At 39.3% G+C, this 21,725-nt stretch overlaps 1 protein-coding gene across 5 annotated transcripts in view; it reads left to right on the forward strand.

Annotated features, from left to right (window-relative positions):
• Nucleotides 1-16,988, forward strand: part of Rgs7 (regulator of G protein signaling 7) — a 436,200-nt gene extending 419,212 nt beyond the window's left edge. For 4 of the 5 annotated variants that reach the window (XM_074047216.1, XM_074047212.1, XM_074047214.1 and 1 more), the window contains 2 exons: nucleotides 2,043-2,123; nucleotides 16,298-16,988. In XM_074047216.1, coding sequence (XP_073903317.1) covers nucleotides 2,043-2,117 — 75 coding nt within the window. In that variant the 3' untranslated portion in view covers nucleotides 2,118-2,123; nucleotides 16,298-16,988. The remainder of the gene's footprint in view (nucleotides 1-2,042; nucleotides 2,124-16,297) is intronic. The other variant, XM_074047215.1, reaches the window with a different exon arrangement.
• Nucleotides 16,989-21,725: the final 4,737 nt, after the last annotated feature.

The following is a 21,725-nucleotide window of genomic DNA, read 5'->3' on the forward strand; positions in this document are numbered from 1 at the left end:
CCCCAATCCTTTCATTGTATAAGGACCATTAAAATTGTTTTCATTTTTGTTTGTTAATTGCTTATGCATTACTTTTTATTTCTTTCTAAAGATGTTCTTGCTTTACAAAGCTTATTAGAAGCTGTATTCATGTTTCATGCTCATCTTCTGTATGCCTAGTTTAAGGAAATCCAGAATTACAATAAAGAAAAGGACAATGTCAAAAGCTTGAAGTGACCTTTAACTATTTACAAAGTTAGAACATATGTTCATAATTAAAAATAGATTCACTTTTTTTTTAATGAAATCGACCAAAATGTAGCAACATTTGCATAAAAATATTTTCTTTGGGCTTTTATCCTGATGAATAAATTTTATTATTATCCATATGATGAATTTCAAGCACCTAAGATGGCATCCAAGCACATTTCAGGAGAATTATAGTAGTCTTCATTATTTAACTAATGTTCACAACCAAAGCCTCACTGCCCATAATTCTTTATGCAATCAGTGTAATAGGGTATGGAAAATCTGAAGAGAAAAATCAACATCCTTCATTATTTTTTAATGTTAAAATAATTCATAGCCTCTTGAAAGTCTGAGATTAAGTTGTGGTTTTGTGCAATTCATGCATTCAAGCTGATGAAATTTTTTAAGACCATTGCCTTTACAGCTTGAAATACATATTTTATATCTGTGGTTGCATATCCAATATGGAGCCATCAGTTACATGGGGCTATTTAAATTTTAATTTTAATCGAAATTCCATAAAATTCTTGCCAGATTTCAAGTGCTCAGTAACCACAGCCAGAGGCTTTAATATTGGACAGCATCAAATGGAATTTCCATCTTTTCAAAAAGATGTAGTTATGGCACTGCTCTGTACAATCAATGATGCTATCAACAGATATTTAGCCCTGATAGAATATTATGAGGAAATTCTGAAAATACACCACTAGGTTTTCAAATATTTAGGCTTTGCAAATATCAGCATAAAAGCTTGACATATTGCTTCATTTCTGCCTAATTTGATTTTGCTTGAGATCACTCCATGTTGTTTGCACAAGAAGAGCTTTTGGTGGTAAAAATAAAAGCACTAATGAAAACAGCACCCAATCCAGTGACAAGAGGCCTCCCCTGGCAACTCTGCTGCCACCATGGGCCCTGGGATTTAACATGGGTTTAGTGATGCGTCATCCATCATCCTGTCTTTTTCTGCTGTTTTTCTGCTTTTGTTTTTTTTAATGTTCCCTTATTCCCCTTTATCCTACCCCACCCCACACATATAAGTCTGGAAACTCAATGGATCGCAGAACATCCTTTGAGAAATTTGCACAGAATGTGGTAAGTTCTGTTTTTGAGGAATTACATGTCATTAAATTCAATGAAATTTTCCCAATTTCCCTGTTTCTAGCCCATTGCCCATCTTGCTTTTTTTAATGAAACAGCAAAAGCACTGCCTCTATTCAAATCCTTAACTTCCTGCTTACCTGTCTTTCCCAACCCTTTTAAAATAGATAAATACATCATACCTGAGCAACTACATGTGTTGAACTAAGGTTTGGAGAGAGGTGTATATATAAAAATTAATGAATCAGTTTTCTTTATATTTGTACTGCACTTATCTTTTCTAATTGATTAACCATAATGCATGCATTTCTGTGTTCTTTCCCTCAGCTCTTCCTTAGGCTTAAAAAATTGAGAACAATGAGGGTTCTGTGCTTTCTGCCTCTGCAGTGAGAAAATGATCTAACAAGCAGTTTAAAGCCAAGGACTTGCTCAGTGTGGCTGGGGGAAAGCTAATGCTGCCTCTAGCCCACCTCTCTTATTCTTTCTTTTCCATGAAAGTGTGGAAACAATTGCATATATCACCCAGGAAACCAGCAGTTTTCGTAGCAGAATTTTTTTTAGCATCTTGCCATGTTGTTTTGGTGATCTATATTTATTTGTGGGATTCTTTTTACTTTACTTACTTATTTATTTTTGTGTTGTGCAAGTACCTTTGGAACTTTCTGACTTTGCATAAGCTCAAACTAAAGCTTTCAACACATTTATTTTTATAGGGCAGAAACATCCCTATTTTCCCATGCCATAAAAACTGCACACCAACACTGAGGGCCAGCACTACCCTGTTATGAAAAGAGGTAGAAAACCTTGGCTTATACTCGAGTTTGTCCGTACTGTCTGTTAAGTCGTGTGACTAGCTCCATGCTGCGTGTGTGTGTGTGTGTGTGTGTGTGTGTGTGCGTGCACGTGTATTGTGGCTTTTGCTGTGGTGGTCTGTTACGTGGATTATGTGTGTTGAAATGTAAGCAAACTGGATTGAACCGAGATATGGCTTTTGATTTCAGTTTTCTTCAAGGATCCTCAGAGTGGGAGTGGAGCATGTTAACACACTGTACATTTGAAATGCCACTGAGATTGGGCATGAAATATTGGAAAGACTTTAAACAGAATATATACTGTCAACATGCAATGTGACTGCATAAATTAAAGGGATGGAGACTGAGAGTCCACGACTTAATCACACTATAGCTTCACAAAATTTTGTCATTTATCATAGACTTTTCTTAATATGACTCATAAATCACCGTGGAGATATAAAGATAATGTCAAAAATTGCCCTAAGATTTTATTGGAAAGAGTACCCAAAAATATTGCCAGGTATTCTGTGTATTGTTTAAGAATTGTTTCTGATTAATCCCTTTCTAATGCAACACTGACAGAATGTTGTTCTTGTGACTGGGATGGAAGTTTCTGTTATATAACTAAGAACTGTAACACAACTCAGGGAAGACATAAAGGAGAGGCAAAAGAATTGTCTTTTTTCCAACTCCAACCCAAATCTGACATACTTCCCAACTCCTAAAATAATACCACTGCCACTCATCTGTCAGGCTTGAGAAAGAGCCCACAGGAAACAAAGGGCTTGGGATGGACCCTTGTGTGGTTAGCAGAAGTACCTGTCAACTGGCTGAACATGCCTTCACTAGACCAAGAAAGTCGAAAGAAAAAAGGTTAGAATTGATGAATAAAAAGAAGTTAGTAATTCTTATTTCTCTCTCTCTCTCTCTCTCTCACACACACACACACACACACACATACACACAACATAGTAATAATTTCAGATAACCTTAAGAAAGCATTGATTCTTTTCCATCCAAGAAAAAAAAGTGGCGTTTTCATTGAGTATTTTGTTTTGGTATTACCCTGACAAAATGGAGTGGGTAAATCAGGAAGGTTATATGAATTTCCCCTTTAGAGTGTTCTTCCATGTTATTATCAGTTTTAGGGCCAGCAGCTGTATCAGGCATCCCAAATATTCACATACTAAATTCTATAGGACATCTTTATAGGATCAACAGAATAATTTCAACACAAGATGAAGAATGAGTTCTTCCATTGTTAATCTGACAGGTGTAAGAGGGAAGACAGAGTTCATATAAACGTTTTAATGAAGTCCTCTGTGCAGGTTGCCCTGGTAGATTTAGAGAGTCAACAAGATAGTAGATGGAACAGAATGAAATAGGGAAAATATGGGTATGCAAATATGTGCTCCCTGAACTGGGGAAATGAGTACCTGCCATGAACCAGGCTCTCCACCAGGCATTTTATATTACCTATCTAGTTTAATGCTGACCCTGCAAGGTAGGTGTTATTGTACTGGTTAACTTTTCTATATTACAGGTGAGAAAACCTGGGAGATATATTTGGGAGATGCACAATTTTCCTAGGATCAGATAGTTCCTAAGCCATTCATTTATTAGTATACATTAAGTTTTTATTTGTGACAGGTTATGTCACAAATAGATTTGTGATGCTCTTGTGTGCTTAAAAAGGCAGCTTGTGGGCCAGAGATTAGCTCAGTGGTAGCATTCTTGCTTAGCATATGTGAACCCCTAGGTTCAATTCCCCAAACCACACACACACACACACACACAAAGGCAGACTATCTATCCTGACTTTCATTTTCCATGCTATCAATTGTATCACAGAGCTGCTTAACAGAAGAGACAAAACCTAGAGTATTTGCAAAGGTTGTTGTTCATGGTGTTTACATTAATGAAGGTACAGCATGGATGCTATCCAGTCCTCACTTTACCTGAACATCCATCCTGAAAAAGCAGATCATCAGCTCCACACAAACAGCCATCATAGTATGCACACAGATTGAAACCATGAGAGGGAAGATTTTAATTCTAAATCTGTGCCCTGTGAATTTACCTTTTTTTAAATTTTTATTTTATTCATATGTGCATACAATGTTTGGGTCATTTCTCCCTCTTTCCCCCACCCCCTCCCTTACCTCCCTGTGAATTTACCTTAAGGAAGATTTTATGCGTATCCTTTGCTTGGGAATACAGGTGTTTTAATCCAGGCAAAGTATGTGAGAAAACTCCTACAGCACCCTCTGTGAAAATGGTTTTACACTGGTCACAGGAATTCCTCCCCCAGACACTGCCAGTGAGTCTGAACAAAGCTGAGCTATTTTCCCCTTTTTCTGCTGCTATGGACCTGAATTGGTCTCATTTATCACTCTGTTGGCAGACATGGCCGTCCATCTTACTTGATGGAATCTGGCTGTGAGGATAACTTGCCTGAGAAAAGCAGTTTTAGTTTCCCAATAGCATGATGTAAACCTGTTCATGTGAATGTATCAGACCATGTAGCCTAATTTAGTTTGGACAGTATATCTTTATTATCCTCTAGCAGAGTGATGAGTTCTGAAATTGCCACTCACGGCCTCAAGCTGTAAATTGTATGGTGGGTTTGGGTCACAGAACACACAATGCCCCAAGGAAGACTGGGGAACTGCAGACAGTCCCAGTGGCAAAAGTCCCCTTTGCTGCTACATATGCCACAGGCAGAAGGTCCATGGCATTCCCCAAAGCACTGTTCTACTTTGTGCTAGTGGCTATGAGGCCTCAGTGGGAGACACCTGGAGGCTCTCTGTGACAAGTTTGTAGGTCAAGAGTACCATGGATTCTTTCAACGAACAAGAATTAGGTGAGGCCCTTTGTTCTCTGGCTAAAAATACATAGATAATAAGACATAGCCCCTGTTCTTAGAAAGCTTATACTTTGTAAGAAAGACAGATGTGAACCAAAATTACTACTTTGGGATGCTACTAATATGTGCATCTCAGTTGGCTCTCTCTTTTCATGAAAGTTAAATGTCCAGTGAACGAATAAGTTTCCCATTAGCTTCCTTAATATCAACCAAGATGGTTCTTCTTGAATAGTCCAGAGTAGGCAGGGAGAAAAGTGAAGCTCTGAGCCAGAGCCACCTACCAACTAGCCAGAGAAGCTGACCTACAGGGCAGAGGGAAAGTGAAGGCAAAACCAGAAAGAGGAGGCTGAGCGTGGTGTTTCACAGCTGTAATCCCAGCTACTCAGGAAGATCGAGGCTAGAGGCTGGACTGGGCAAAAGCAAGAGAACCTGTTTGAAAAACAAATGTGAAGCAAAAGGATTTAGAAGCCTGGCTTGAGTGGTGGAGTACTTGCCTAGCATGTGGGAGGCCCAGAGTTCAATCCCCAGTACCACCAGAAGGGAGTGGGAAAAAACAAAACAGAAAGAGTGTCTGAGGAGTCAACAAATTCAGGGAGGACCAGTGTGGAGGCTTCCTGAGGAAAGAAGCAAAGTGAGGAGCGAGGAGGGCAGTCAGGGCGACAGCTTATTCTCTGGGTTTGCACCAGGACCATCTTCCTCTCTGCCGCAGACGAGGGGCGAGGGGAAACGAGGAGAACCCAGAGACAGGAGGACCTGGTTGCAGCAGCCATTGCAGCAAAACACACGTGAAATGCTATGGACAAAACTTTAGTGCTAAAGTAGAAGTAAGGGAAGAAGAAGCATTGGAGTACCAGTAAATGTACTAGAACATTTTAAAACCAAGTTTATTGGAAGGCTGCAAAAAAATAAACCTCCAACTCTCTCAGTTAGGAACCCTAACAGTTAACGTGTTGTTTTGCATTATCACTTCCATTTCATTTGAAGATTCTTGAGCTTCAATTAGTGTTCACTTATGATCAGAGTCTCATATTAGTGGACAAAATTGTGACTAGGTAAGGCAAAGAGATAGGATGTTTGTGTGTGAGGCACTTGTGCACTTGGCATTACAACATTTGGCACTGTACTCAGCCCACAGTCAACTCTGCATCTCAAGCTGAGCATTCAGTAGTGTTGGATAGAATTAACTAGAACTAAAGAGAGTTTACTCAGTGGGCTAAGGATGATTCATTTACATGCTCCTTTTTTTTTTTTTATAAATTTGCTTTCTGCAGCTCAGAAATCTCTGAATGGAACTTCAGTAGGTATTTATGATGCCAAATTTAATTCCACAGAAAGTAGTGTCATGTTTTCATTATTTCTAGTTATGAGGTCATTTGCTAGACAGCTCTATGTCACCACCAAGTCATCAGGTTCTCATTTCCTCTTACCTGTTCTAAAGTCACATACATGTTATCAGCATTTGTCCAAGCAGTGTTTCATCAGAAAAGAAAGCCAGTTCACGCTGATGAAAACTTGTGGGTATGGGTTTTATCTTCCCCAATTTGTGCTAGGTCTTCAGAGCAATCACACAAAATAGACCCCCCAAAAAAGACAAAAGCCCTCTATCTTGCATGTTTGTGACATGGGTGTGCTGTGTATGGACCACAGACACCTCCCCACTGCATCCTTCACAGGCCTTAGCAGAATGTACGTCTTGCCAGGTAGGCAAAATCCTTCATCGTCTGCATTCATGCCGTATTCTGGTCGGTGTGATTGTTAGTTTTCAGTGATCAGGCTACAAGCAAACACTGGCTAGTCACAAATGCACCAATTACAACTGTGATTTCCACCAGGGAGAGAGCAGGACTAGCACCGGCTACAGCAAATGCTAAACCTTTAAGACAGACTGGACTGCTCTGTTATTTCTGGAGGAAAAAAAGTGCAGATGGCATTTGTGGTTTTTGTTTCTTTTGTGTGCTTTCTTGTGGTGCTGGAGATGGAACCCAGGCCAGGGCCTGCTGGGCAAGTGCTTTGCCACTGAGGTGCAGTCGGCCCCTGTCATTTGTGTTGCTTCTTCAAGTCATGCCGATGACTTTGGTTGTAAAAATAGTTTTATTTTCATTTGCATCAGGAAAAATAAAAATTTACCTAGTAGACATGGCTCAGTTACTACAAAGTAGAACAATCACTTCTTAGTATTTCCCTTGAAATATACACATTAATATCTAGCAAGAACATATTTCTAATCTCAGAAAGCAAAATCATTGGCGAGTCTTTTTCTTTTCTTATTTTAAAATTCAAATCTTCAAGGTACTTTTAGGACATTCTGAGGATGATGGCACTGTTGAATGCTGGGACTTGACAAACTTAGCGGCTCTGTGGACCCCGGTGCCATCCTGCCCCATCACCTGGGTCCTCTCTCTAGGCTCAGTGCCCAGCGGCCTCAGCCTTTGCTAGCTTCTAAGCTCCAGAAATACTGTGCCCTTAGATGGCAGAACAAATGATTCCGTCCTGAGGAATTCTTTTCTTGTTTTTGGCATAGTCTACTCTTCCATAACTTCCAAGTGTTACTTCCAGTTCTGCTTCTGGTCCCCGTGCAGAACAATGCAGAACAATGCAACGATGCTTTGAGGTGAGCACTGGTGAATTCCACCAAGGTGGGATTTTGTCACTCTCCCCACATTTTGTTTTCTTTAGTTAGGATTTCTAGTGTGATTTAACCTTATCTCAAAACAACCAGGGGTTTAGAAAACGCAGAGTCTGTGACCTCAACCCAACTAGATGGAATGAGAGCGTCTCACTCTCCTCCTGCGCTGGGTTTAGGGGTGGTGTCCCAGGGGGGACTCTGACTCGCCACACATCAAAGCTCTTCACTCTGACTACATCAGGAGTCCTTTGTAACCGACTGCTGGACTGCACTGACCAGAAAGTCCACGTCAGTCATGTGTTTTCTGATGGGACCCAGAAATTTCCCTTTGAACCAATTCTCATTGAGGCTGCTGCTGCTGTTTTCAGACCTGGCTGCCCTCTCTGACGGACGGAGTCAAGGGCAAAGCCAGCGTCACAGCCGAGAGAGGCACTCCAGTGATGCCCGCGCAGTTCTGCAGCCTTCAGTTGAACTGGTTGGTAGCAGATGTATTCAGTTTTTGTCCCTGTGGCTGTTTATAACGAATTTGTGCATTTATGTAATTTATTAAAATATGTAAGCTGATGAAATTTGATTATGAAAAGAGATATTTCTGTGAAAGTTAAACTGAACACTTAAAATGACTTGATAAAGTAAAGGTGCCTTAAAAATTGCTAACAGGTTAAATCTGAGTGCGCTCAGACTGGGAAAGTAAATTTCTAGCACTGGGGTTTGAACTCAGGGCCCTGCACTTGCTAAGCAGGTGCTCTACCAGTTGAACCACTCTGCCAGCCCTTTTTGCTCTAGTTATTATTCAGAGGGTCTCTTGCTTTTTTTTCCCCCTAGACTGTCCTTAGACCTAATTACGCCTCTCAGTAGCTTGGATTACAGATACATACCACCATGCCTGGCTTATCTGTTGAGATGGGAGTCTTGCTAACTTTTTGTGAAGGATGGAGTCAAACCACCATCCTCCCAATTTCCACCTCCTACGTAGCTAGGAATACAGGTGTGAGCCTGCATGCCCAGCTGATGTTTTTTCTTTTCTTTTTTTTTTTTACTAGTTCCTATTCCTTTGTTCTTAGTTATTAACCTCCTACATTTGCTGCAGTTCATCAGTAGTCTGCCTATATCACAACTGACTAACACACTTGAGATGTGGCCCAAACTCCACAGACTGAGAATATCACCTCCCTGCTTTGTGTTTTATATCTTTTGTAATCTAGCCTGAAAATTACACTAGCATTCCAACCCCAGCCTCCAACCATAGCAAATTGTAGATTTGCTTGAGAATTAAACTCAAAGTTCTTAAGACCCTGTTTTTTTCTTATGTGCTGCACATCTCTCCAATCTTTGTTTCTACTTTTTTGTTTATTGTTCATTAGTTTCCATTTAGTTGTTACCCTTTTGCCTCTAACTTTTTCTGTGATTAAGTTTTATAGCTCATCTTTAGAGCTCTACATAGCCAGTTAGTCTTTTGCTGCTCAGTCTTTTAAGTAAGAATTCCACGCATTTTATCATTTCATTAATTTAATCATTCAAGTTAATGATTAAAATTTTATAAAGGACAGGGAGGAAGTCAGTGTGCCCTGAGGGCAAGGCTTTTGTTATGGATGTCATCTCCCTGTCTCCTGCACACAGAGGCCAGCAGACTGCTCCCTGGCCTACTTAACCCAAGAGCCTCTCCTAAAGCAAGCTCCTGTGCTCACATCTGGAAAACCCTCTTTAAAGAATGGAAACGTGGGTGTCTATGACAGATAGAGATCTAAACAGTCTATGCAGGAAGCTCTCTGCAAAAATTACCAGAAGAGCAGCTTGCCATTAGGAAAATTAAATTACGCAGTCTTAACAGAAAAAAAGTGCAAGTAGTCAATAAATAGAGAAGAAAATCTGATATTATTAGCTAAGTGCAATTCAGAACGCAACAAGATAATTTGTTTCTCCAAATGGGCCAGTTGTTTTTTACAATAATATCTAGTGTTAGAAAGGGCGTAAGAAAATAAGTGTCTCAGTACAGTGGGAAATGCCTGTAATCCCAGCTACTTCAAAGGCTAAGGCTGGAGGATTGCAAGTTCAAAGCCAGCCTGGGTTGCTTAGTGAGACCCTATTTCAAAACATAATAAAAAAGGAAGGAAAGGTACAGCTCAGTGGTAGAGTGCTTGCCTAACACAAGGCTCTTGGTTCAACTGCCAGTGCCACAAAAAAAGGAGAAGAGGGAGGAAGGAAATAGGTAATCTCATATACAGTGTATATAGGTATATAGGGAGTTCTATTCTATTGTGAATAGAACTTGACAGAATAGATCAAAAAGCCTAAAATATCTTTCACTTTAAATCAATAATTCAACTTCTAATAATTTAATATTCAGAAAACCCAAATTTCCACACAGACACGTAAGAATATTCATTGCATCATATAATTCAAATATAGAACACACTCTGAATGTCCAACTGTTGGGAATTTCTTAAATGCATCAAGGCATATTTACTAGTGGAATACTATGCAGATGTGAAAAATTAGAGTTCAGGACAATTGCTTTCATCTTTCTTTTTTAGGAGCATCTATATTTGGCTGATAACATTTTACCTCTGTGTGTATACATATACACACACACATGTACAGGGTGTACTCACATACATTTCAGTGTGTGCAGGCTAAAACGTCTCACAATGCATTCCTTTGCCAGGTGCAACACATTGTGATATTTTCTGATCTATCCTAGAATATCTTATTTTCTTCCTAAATGTCAGTTATATCTAAGAAGATTTCCTCACATACTTATGTACTGAGTTTGGAAAGCAGTAGTATTTTAGAAGAAACATGTTACACAGATAATTGATTAAAATACAATCATTTAAATATACATGTTGCTCAAAATAAGCCATAATATTCTGCATAATATTAGTTTGTTGAAAAAACATGTAGCTTTGAACAGACGAGTAAAAGGGTATATTAGTGTGTGAATAATTTTATTTCAAATAATATTTATTTCTTCCATATATTTTTCTATATTTTCCTCACTTTCTCCAATGGATATGTGCTACTTTCATTATAGAAAAATACTTTTAATTAAGGAAATGAGAACATTTGTCTCTAGTTGATCTTTCTCAACCCACATGGGAAGCTAGTGATTAGGATATGTCTGCCTAGGCTTAAGCACTGTGGTATATAACGCTAGATTTTTTTCGGGATTCAACATTATGTTCACAAACTAAAACACTAGCTATAAAAGAGTTCTCTCTTTTCCTTTCCTTCTTAAATCTCAAAAAGTTTTGAGTTTATCTTTAAGATTCTAGGAACTTGTCCACTTTCCAAAGTTTTACTAAAATTATTCAAGGTATTTTAGGAAACACACTTGCAAGTTTATCTAGCATGGGTTTTGTATAAATCATGCAAGAACTTTCCAAACACCTGGCTTTAGCTCCTTCTCACCATCTTCCCAGCTGAAAAGTCCCAAATTCTGCTAGTGGTTTAACATGTAGGATGTAACCAGTGACCTTCCCTCACACCTCGTACATCCCCTGTCCATGGCTTTCCTCCCCAAAGTTAAAAGTTAATTATCTCAAGATTTTGGAATCACATTACCCTGGTTTCTAGAAATTCACTGATGAATGAGATTGGCAACCACAGAGTTCAGCTCATGGCAAGTAATTAAGGGCTTGCTTGGGAACTTCTACATCAATTTGTTTAACAGCTGTCGGTTGCTTCAGCAGGTCAGGGACTTAGAAAATAATACATGACAGCATAAAAATGCACTAATGCACATTCTTGGACAAGGGAATTCAGAAAGGAGAGTGGCAGGATGTAGGGGCAGCTAGGAGGACTCACCGGGGATGCAGGTAGGAGGACTCATCTTTGAAGAGTGAGTAGGACACGCACAGATGGGGCACCCTGCCTAAGAGGGCAGCTGGTGCCAAGGGCAGCAAAGGTCACAGAAACCAGGTAAATAAATGATTTTGAAATCCAGGCATTTGTAGTTGAAAGTGAAGCAAGAGCATTTTTCCACGTGACAGTAAAGGAACCAACAGAACTCATCCTTTAGCTCAGCCTCTCGTGAGCATTCTCTACCTCTGGTCCAGCAGCATGTCATCACCATCAGATGGTCATTAGCTCTTTGTTCCCAGCCATGGGGTTGGGGATTTGGGCAGACATGGGATCAATCAATCAATGATGAGGCAATAACTCACTGTGGCCTCTGCAGCCTGGGAGGCATTATAAAATTATTGATGTACCCACCGCAACATATGGGGAGACGTGGAGGTTCTGACAGGACACAGACAAGTAGGTATTACCAGGGAACAGCAAGAGTTGAAAGGTTAAATTATAAAATAAATCCCAAAGATGGTGATAACCTTCTGTTCTTTGCTGTAAGATCTTTTATGGCCATCGTCTAAAAATCTGACGATTTAGTTCTCCTCAGTGTGTTCAGTGTGCTGTGTATTTTTTATGACAGTAATAAAACATGTGGACTTAGTCACCCAGGCAAATGTAGCTTCCTTCTCCTTCCTTTGTGGATGAGGCTACGTGGGAGATGAAAGTAGAAAGTTGTTTCCATCTCCCCCTGCCTTCCCCACCCCCAGGCTAAGGGCCTGACCATCCCTTTCCATTGATTCTAGGCTCCTTCTTGTCATCTTTCTATTATTACTTTGAGACAAATAATTATTTTTCAGTTCAGTTAAAATTAATAACCATTCATAGCTCACTAGGGAAAGTAAAGAACAAGCACATTGATTGTTGGTTTGGATTTTTTAGTTCCCCCCTCTCCCTCCAGTTATAATAAAATCTCTACAGAGTGCTTAGGAGAGGAAAGAACTGGTTTGGGGAAGGCAAAATCTCTTTGTTTAGGTTATCACTGCCTCACAGTTTAGGATGACACTCTATTCTTTCAGTGCCAGCTAATATCTCCAGGCTATCTTGTCCTGAAACTAATCATGCACTTGTTTTTCTAGTGTTTCCATGAACCAGATATCAACAGAATCCCGCAGCTTCTTGTTCTGAATGTCTGTATTTGTATTTCCCTGTAGATGTCTACCTCTACTCCAATCCTCTCCTTCAGATTCTACACATGTAGTCATGTGGTTAAAAATAGAGAGAATTATTGAATGATTGGAAGCAATTTGGTAAAAGAATGCTATAGGTAATGGTGGTTTTTAGTCCTTTTAATTTCTAGAATTAGGACTTTAGAACTAGCTAGAAAAATTTCTCAGGTTCTTCACCTTGAAAAAATTATGAGGAGATAATTGGCATGGCTGGTCCCAGGCAGCTCCCAAGAAACTGCCGAAAATGGCTCTTCCAAATGGCTGGCCTGACCTGCAAATATAAGACCAGCATGTGCTTCCCTTGGAGAAGGAATCGGTGTTCTTTTATCTGAGTACTTTCTAATAGAGTGAACAACTGACAGCTGCCCTTGGGTACTAGAATGAGAGTGAGGTGTTCTTCTTTCCTGCAGGTAAACAAGACACCCACGCTTGTGGTTTTCACTTATGTGGTTTTCACTTATGTGCGAGGAATGTGGAACTCCCAGTCCACATGATCCATTGGGCATACTTGCGATTTGCTTTGGTCACAGTGGGCCACTTAAGTTCTTTTTACTATTACTTGTGCCCAAGTTTGCTTTTTGTTTTAATACACAAAACCAATATTCTATTGCATAGTTGATAAGTCCACATCACACTGAATTTTGTCATTGTCTCCACGATGATGTGCACACACATTTTCCCATTTCTGCTTATTGTTTTCTGTTGTCACAAACCCCCAGGTCTACCATAAGCCTGTGTTTCTCTGTGGGCTTCCATAAAAGAGTATTTTCAAATTGTTTCCTGACTTAAGAGCTGGTCAAACTAAACTTGTACCCCACCCTACTTTTAATGAAGTCCATACTTCATGTCCATGTGCCGGTAGCCTTCATGATCTGAGAATATTTGAGAAAATAAAAAATGTAGAAAGAGACCCTTGTTTTTTTTTTAATTAAATTTATTAATATAATCATTGTTTTTACAGTCCAATTAAAAAATGACTACCTGATTTTCAAGTGGCTTCTTATTTAAATACAGCTATTCCATTCTTCTTCCCAGGATTTTGAGCCAAATTATGCTAACCTGTAGTTTTAAAAGAGATAGTTTTATATTAGCATTTTTTCTTCCACTCTTCTACTATAAAAGAATTCACTCTTTTGCATCAACCAAAATCCCACAGATGGTATTAGAAAGAGTAAGCTCCTTTTAAAGATAAATTATGTTATCTCAGAAAATTAATGTATAAGCAAGCATGTGTCCATTTAGAGAAACAGTACAGAGACTGCAGTAGTAAGAATAGGAAATATTATAGTTTTTAAGGGGAAAAGTGCTTTTTCATTCCAACATTAGTTGGTTAATTTATTGTTTTGGATAGAAAAACAGTATATTTTAGCTTTCAATTCATTAGCAATTTTTCTGCCCTTCTCAGAGTCAGAAGAGTGACTTTGAATCTGAGTCCTAAGAGAGCATATAAGTGATCGGATATAAGTAGGGATAACTGTAATAAGTAATAGCCAAAATAAATCGGGTACGTGGAGTGCTCTAAGAACAGTTTATGCCATTGACTTGTATCAGTGTTCATGTAAGATTTTAAATAGGAACCACTATTATCCTCATCCTCTGGGTGGGGAACAGGTATGACTTTGTCTGCTCAGTCTGCTATGACGATATACCCTAGCCTTAACAGCTTGTAAACGAGAAATTTATTTCTCACAGTTCTTGAGGTTGGAAACTCAGGATCGAAATGCCAGTAGATTCTGTGTCCTGTGAGGACCAACTTCCTGGGTCACAGATGACAGCTTCTCATTGTCTCCTCACATGGTAGACAAGTCACAGTCTCACTTGAGCGTCTTTTCTAAGACTATAGCAGGCAGGGACGGACGTGCTTACAAAGTAAGGTCTCTTGTTAACAAACTGCTGTTTCTGTTATTATTTTCCTCCTATTAAGTGACTATTTTCCAGGGGAAAATACCTTCATTGAACTTGACATTTTCTACTGTCAGTGCAGAAAGCGAGCTGTGAACTTTCCCTCAAGAGCAAATAGTAGATTTCACTGCTCTGCCCCTTCTTGGTAATTGTGTGGGGTATAAAGAAAGCTTATTGATTATAAATTATGACGTTAATTAGCATTGTTAATGATTATGGAATTATTATTCATTTCTTAAACATATTTTTCTTTGCCCAAAATGTGGTTGCTGTGGGGTGAATGTGTGTCCCCTACTCTCCCCCTCAAAAAGTTTCTATGTGTTAAATTCTAAATCCAAAGTGATGGCACAAGGACGTGGGAGGCAGTAAGACCATGAAAGGGCAGACTTTATGAATGGGTTTTGTTGCCCTTATAAAAGGAGCCCCAGGGAGCTTCTTTGCCCCTCTGCCATGTGAGGGCACAAGGGAACCACCATCTGTCCTCCAGGAGGAGCCCTCACTAAACGCTGCACAGCAGGCCTTGGGAACTATGGGAAAAAGCATCTGTGGTCCTGAGCCGGCCTATGGCCATGAGGGATGACTTCTGTCCCAGCATGGCCCTCCCCCTTTACCAAACATGGAGCCCCATTAGGTAGCAAGTCAAGACTATTGCTGTGACTGTAGGTTATTTCCAAAATAATATATGTCCCCCAAATCTCTTGATTGTCCCTTATTATTTTATCCTCTGAGAAGGAAAAAATCAATGAAAGAAGTGGACCACCTATTTTTAATACCACAACATATGAAATGAGAGATAAAACAAACTACCAATTAACAATCTGTATTTTGATTAAAACTGTCAAACTTTGTATATCTTTAGAATACTTGTAATTAACAGGAACACGATGTCTTTCAAGATTTCAAGAAAAAAAACAGAAAGGAAAATAAAACAATATGTACTCTATATGTTAGCACAATATGTGGAACCAGAATATACTAGATCTTAGTGGTGTTGTGGTTGGAAGAAGACAAGTGGGAAATGACAGATGATGATTACAGTTCAAAATAGAAAACAAGTGGACTTTTGTCTCTAGATGTATAATTAACATGTTTCTCCATTCACTATATTGCGTAGAGGATAGACTTGACCTTGAGTTTCCACCAGTCACACCATCAAAATGCATTTTATTTAATTCAATCATACCCCCTAATTTCTCAATATGTATAAATGCAACACTTGATTCACAGAATGCATTCACATTGCCATCTTTCAGACAGAGCACTGCACTAAGATTTATTATAGCATGCTGATAAGCAGTTAGAAACCTAGTTGTTGCCTCATTGCTAAGCCTCGATGGAAAGTTTATGGACGTTTTATGATTTGCTAATGTGTGCTGTGAACCCATCAGTCTGTTTGCAGTGGGGAGGAGGTGGCTGGGAGGAGAGGGAGGATAAAGGGGAGGGAGAGGTGTTTTGTTTGATGTGTCCATGGGGGGAGGTTGGAAGAGAGGGAGAAAGGAAAATTCATCATGATGTTTGATCTCAGATGTACTTCAAAGGTTCACTCAGTTCTGGGGGACTGGGGTTAGCTCAGTAGTAAGCAGAGCATGAGCTGAGCATGGCTAAGGTCCTGGGTTCCATTCCCAGCACCATGCACCCATAAAAGGGTTCAGTTTTGACCCTTTCACAAAAGCCAGCTGCAATAAATAGATGCTACTAGTATGCAGGTTTTCAGTGATTATACTTTACTTTCTTTCTTTTTTCATTTCATATTTTTTCTCAGGGGAAATCTCTCACGTCCAAGAGGTTAACAAGCCTTGTTCAGTCTTACTAAAAGGATCATCTTGTGGCGTGGAAGCAGACTGGCGCCACTGCACATACTTTGTAGCTCGTCCTTGTTTACCTGGAGAAGAGAAAGTTAGACCAAGATGTTGCATGAAGGAAGGACCTGAATTGTTCTATTTTGTGTGCACGTAAGGCATTGTCATCACCGAGGGACTCTGCCATCTCAATGCCTCCATTCCAAACTGTCGTCTGCCCTCTTCCTCCTTCTACCAAGCTAGATCTGTGTCTTTTCCTTTTTAAAAAGTTCAAGTGAAGTAAAACTTTTTCCCCCTTTCTTTCTCTTAAAGCTTCTGCTAGACACACAGTTCATGGGAAATTCAGTCAGTCACAAACTGGAAGAATTGTTAAAGAAACAAAAACATATATCAATAAGTATACATATGGTTTCACATTTATTCAATAATAAATTAGCACACAAAGTTCCATTTCACCAATGTATTTGGTCTGAAACAAGTCATGTCTTTGTCTGTTGTCTACATTCTCAGTTAATGTTTCTTGCATTTATTTTTTATACCATATTTAAGTAAGAAACACCTTTTACTCCAAGTGTATCAAAGTTGACCCCTTCTCTGTAAATTTGTGTATGTTTATATTGTTGTTTTATCTTTCATTAAAAGATGCAGAATCTCCTTGCTCTTGTAACTTTTGTCTTCAGTGCTAACTGTGAAAGAAAATCAGAAAGTTTTCACAGAAGTGGAGGCGCGATTTAGGCTGCCACCTCAAGTTGATCTCAGGTTTCAAGACAAGCTCGGATAGCATAGTAGTAGAACCTACAGGTTGACAGCATGTCACTTTGGGCTAACCCAGGACAGTTAGATTGCTTGTCTCCCACCAAAAAATAACACAAATTAGCTTTACACATTTTCAGAGAAATCTGAGGAGGACTTTCTGTCTTCCTGTAACTATGTATCTCTATGTTGAGCTAGTACACATTTCACTGAAATTTTGGTTTGACAGTGACTTCTCAACTTAGGAACAGATTGTTTCCTGAAAGCACAATCCTAAAAATACCTAAGGCCAGTACTTAACTGTATGGTGAGTGTAGATTCCAATCAGAACACAATACAATTACTAACATTCAGTGCCATTTTTCTAAGTTCCTGTCCCTGTGTTTTGTTCTTCAAGTGTCCATGAATTCCTCACATTTAACCCCCATGTTAGCCCGCAAAGGTCATTTCTGCAATTTTGAGAACATTGAAGAAGAGAAAGGTTAAGTAACTTGTTTGAATTCGCACAACCAGGTGGTGGATTGAGATTACAGGGGACTCAGCTGGGACTCTGTAACAAAAGATAGTTTAACAAGATAAAAGCATACAGATTTACTTAGTAGTAGAAGTTGTATGTGACGAGAGATTTCATAAGGAAATGAGGACCTGAAGGAAATGGCTAACCCTGAACGTTTTCATGTTAGATGTGACAAAGAGTGGGAGCCACGAAGAAAACACTGGGACCAAGGGATCTGCGCCACAGGTGGCAAAGCCTGATTGCTCAGACCCCTCCCAGCAGCCCCCGATTTCAGGCATAAGGATGCTCCTTTCCTCCAGGTGCAGGAAGACCTCCTTTCTCTCACATAAGGACCTGTTTCTAGGAAGGACAAGTCCTTCTCACACCTGCCATTTCTCGTGTTCCTTTAGTTTAGATTATTCATCATGCCAGACATCATATTTGGGAGTGGCATGCCCAGAATTCTATCAGTATACAATCCAGGCAGTTTGATTGCAGGACCCCCTCCACACCTCTCCATTACTCTTACTTCTTTTGGCAAAAAGTTCTGGGAAAATTCACATACCCGAGGAAACATTTGTGATGAATCTCAGGACAAATAGGAGAAATTTGTAGATAGGCTATAATCTAAATAATGTAAGTAGTTGACAAAAGATTTAATTATATGCTCACAAGGTTTTTTTTTTAAGGATGTATAAAATGCAAATTAAGTTAGTAGATTTTCTTCCTTGAAAATATAAATCAGGACAGTTTGAGACAGCCAGCCAAAGCTAGAATAGGCTCCAGTTAAGATACACACTGTTTGAAGGTAAACAATGATCCTATTAGGAGAATACGATGTATAAACAATGTGCCCTGCACAAATATGATTGGTTATTTCAGAAGCTATCTCTCACAGATTGTCTGTCCTTGGAAGTCCATCCTTATTTGCAATTCCACATCAGGATTCATGCAGAAAAGAAAGGCAAAAGAATAGGGAAAAGGGAAATACGCCAGTGGGTGCATGTCAGGAGCTTCTAGTGAGAACACTGCTCAGGTTTGGGGTACAAGTGTACAGAAGCTATAAATGGCCTAATGACTCCATTTCATAGGGGTTAGGATTCAGATATAAAAAGGGGAATTTCAGGCAAAGCACAAACAAAAGGCTTTGAGTTAATTGCAGCTAAGGCCAATGAGCCCTTGGCAATTGCTTCCCAACCTGTCCTAAGGCCATTTTATCTATAAGACAGAGAATAAAAATCTCCCAATTTTCTAAGGAATAAAGTAGTTATAAAATCTTTTTCTACTTTAAGACCATCTTAACAGTTACTCTCCAGGTTTCTGTAATCACCTTGAAAAATACATAATTCATCCTTTAAATTGCATTGACCCAATTCTCCCCTTTGCAGTGCTACAATAATATTTTTTGTGGATCTGAAAAAATTTTCTGCTACAGTGAAAACAACAGAAATGTGGCCAGCACTCTTACTTAAGCTATCTCCTGACAGATGCCAGGAAAATAAATGAAGGCAAAAACCCTCTGTCTTTGTTATGGTAAGTGTCTGACTTGATCTTGTTGCTCAGGACTCACAGCTATATCTCCCCTTCTCCACAATGATTTATAAATATTTTTGGTCTATTAGGAGGGACATTCATACATTTGGCTATTAGGAGGGCTAGTATGTTACTGGCATGATTTTGCTCCATACTTCTGTACATAACTGATGGTCTCCATACCTAAGTACATGTTGAAAGTGCATGTTGAATTTCCAACTGTTTCACTGTTGCCCACGACTACCAAGTTTGTATCCTAACAGTTCTCCAAAACATCAACAGGATACAACCAATCCCCTAAGATGTTTTAAAAAATAGTGTGTGACAGTGAAGAGTTCAAGGAATATAAACGTATCAAACACAAGTATCTCAAACATTTTTTGTATGACTGTATTTGCATCATTTTACTGAGAATTTTATATGCCAGAGCTTACTTTTCAAAGATACCAGATAGAGCCAGGCATTGTGGTAAGTTCCTATTTTCCCAGCTATATGGGAGGTGGAAGTAGGAGGATTGGTCCAAGGCTGGCCCTGAACAAAAAGTGAGAACTCTATCTGAAAAATAACTCAGAAAAAGCAAAAAGGCTGGCAGGGGAGGGTGGTGGCTCAAGTGGTAGAGTACTTGTTGAGTAAGCACAAGGTTCTGAGTTCAAAAACCACCAAAAAAGGCATCAAAATAGACAGGCTGATGGTGTACTTCTGTAATCTCAGCTCTCTCAAGAGGCTCAGGGGGGAAGACCACAAGTTCAAGGCCAGCCTGGGACACATAATGAGTTCTAGGCCAGCCTCAGCTGCATAGCAAGACCCTTTCTAAAACAACAAAAATCAAAACCAAAACAAAACAAAAATCCACCAAATAATACATCAAAAAATGTTATTTAGGGATATTTTTCTGCAACAAAAACGTAATGCATATGTAACATTTTCAAGAAGGTCATTAGTGGTTAGATGTATGTGAGCACTTCCTGATTAGTAAATTGATTCATAAATGTTAATGTCTTTATTAGGTTATAAGAATATAATCATTTCATACTTGTTTGGACATCTACTAAAGTAGAGTGTGTTTAATAACTTTTAAAGGTCAATAACATTTAACTCCAGTAATGGTTGAAAGAATTAAGATAATATATGTAAACCACCAAGTATAGTGCTGGGTACATAATTAGTAAGAAACTATGTTTATCTTACCGTCTTCTCTTTATTTTTCCTCCAAAAGGACCTCTGTGCAAAAAAGATAAAAAGTACCCAAACACCTTAGCTGGAGTGGAGTCAGGGATGACATTCAAGAGGCCAAAAATGAGTGGCAGATCAGGACACCAGATTTCTTAGGGAAGACCAGGAGTGTAGTCAGATGTGGTGGGGGCTGAGAACCAGACAGTGTCAATAAAGCTTTAGGACCAAAAGGGTGACCAAAGAGTAATATTGATCTAAGTCAAGCAAATTGTGTCCCAAAGAAGTGGATTCTGTAAAATGAAGGTTTTCCAAAGGCATCTATACCCTCACCAGTGTGGATGATAAGACCTTATGGAAACCGAGCCAGCAGGAGAGCAGATGGTAGTGAGTATAATGTGGCAGAGTGAAATTATCTGTTAGTTATATTTCTGTCACAGTGACAACATACCTGATATGAGCAACTTAAAAGGAGAAAAGATTTATCTTGGCTCATGATTTCAGAACTGTCAGCCATAGTCATTTGCCCTTTTGCTTTGGGACTGTGGCAGTACAATATTTCATGACATGAACACATGGCAGAAACACATCACCTCATGGTGGTTGGAAAGAAAAGAAAGAGAGATGAAAGGGTCAAGGTCCCAATATTCCCTTCGAGGGCACACCCCCAGTAACTTAACTTCCTTCTACTAGACCCCACCTTCTGTAGGCTCCCCCACCACTTCCTACTAATACCAAACGCTGGTCATCAAGCATTTACCATACTGGCCTTTGGTGGACATTCAAGATCCAAATCATAGCACATCTTATCTTTCCCACTTCAGGATATCCAAATATCCTGGATTCAAAATATAAGTATAGGAACTTCTCTCTCCTCTTGTGTCCTCTACACACAAGTTTCCAGAGGTCTCCTTTACCACACAAGGAAGAAGACATTCATAATACCATGGGAAGAGTGAATGCTTTGGCATGGGAGGTCTTCAAGATTCTGAAACCTACTTATTCCATGATACAATGGCTGGAGTGTTCGCCAGTTGAGCTCTCAAATCCATGATCGTGATGGTCCCAAAGAAGTAAAAGCCAGACATTTGGTTCATAACATTGCAAATATTCAGACCAGGGAAGACTCAGTTCATAAAACAGAAAATGTGTCCAGAAATCATTGCCTGGACATCACAGAGATTGAATGGACTCCATGAGGTGATACAGCAACTAGGTACACAAATATTTTGGAGCAACTTATTTTGCTCATTCTCCATCACCATTTTAAAAAGTCCTTCCTGATTTGGCCTTCACAAACTCTTCAAGTGCACAGGCATAAAAGCTCTTCTTTTTACTTCATTTTCATCATACACTTAATGGTTGTAGCACAAAATTCACTGTGAAGAGTCTCAGCTCCCACTAAGCTACAAAGCTTTTAAATATATATATAACATATT

The sequence above is a fragment of the Castor canadensis genome, chromosome 11 (assembly GCF_047511655.1).
Source record: "Castor canadensis chromosome 11, mCasCan1.hap1v2, whole genome shotgun sequence".
NCBI lineage: Eukaryota > Metazoa > Chordata > Mammalia > Rodentia > Castoridae > Castor > Castor canadensis.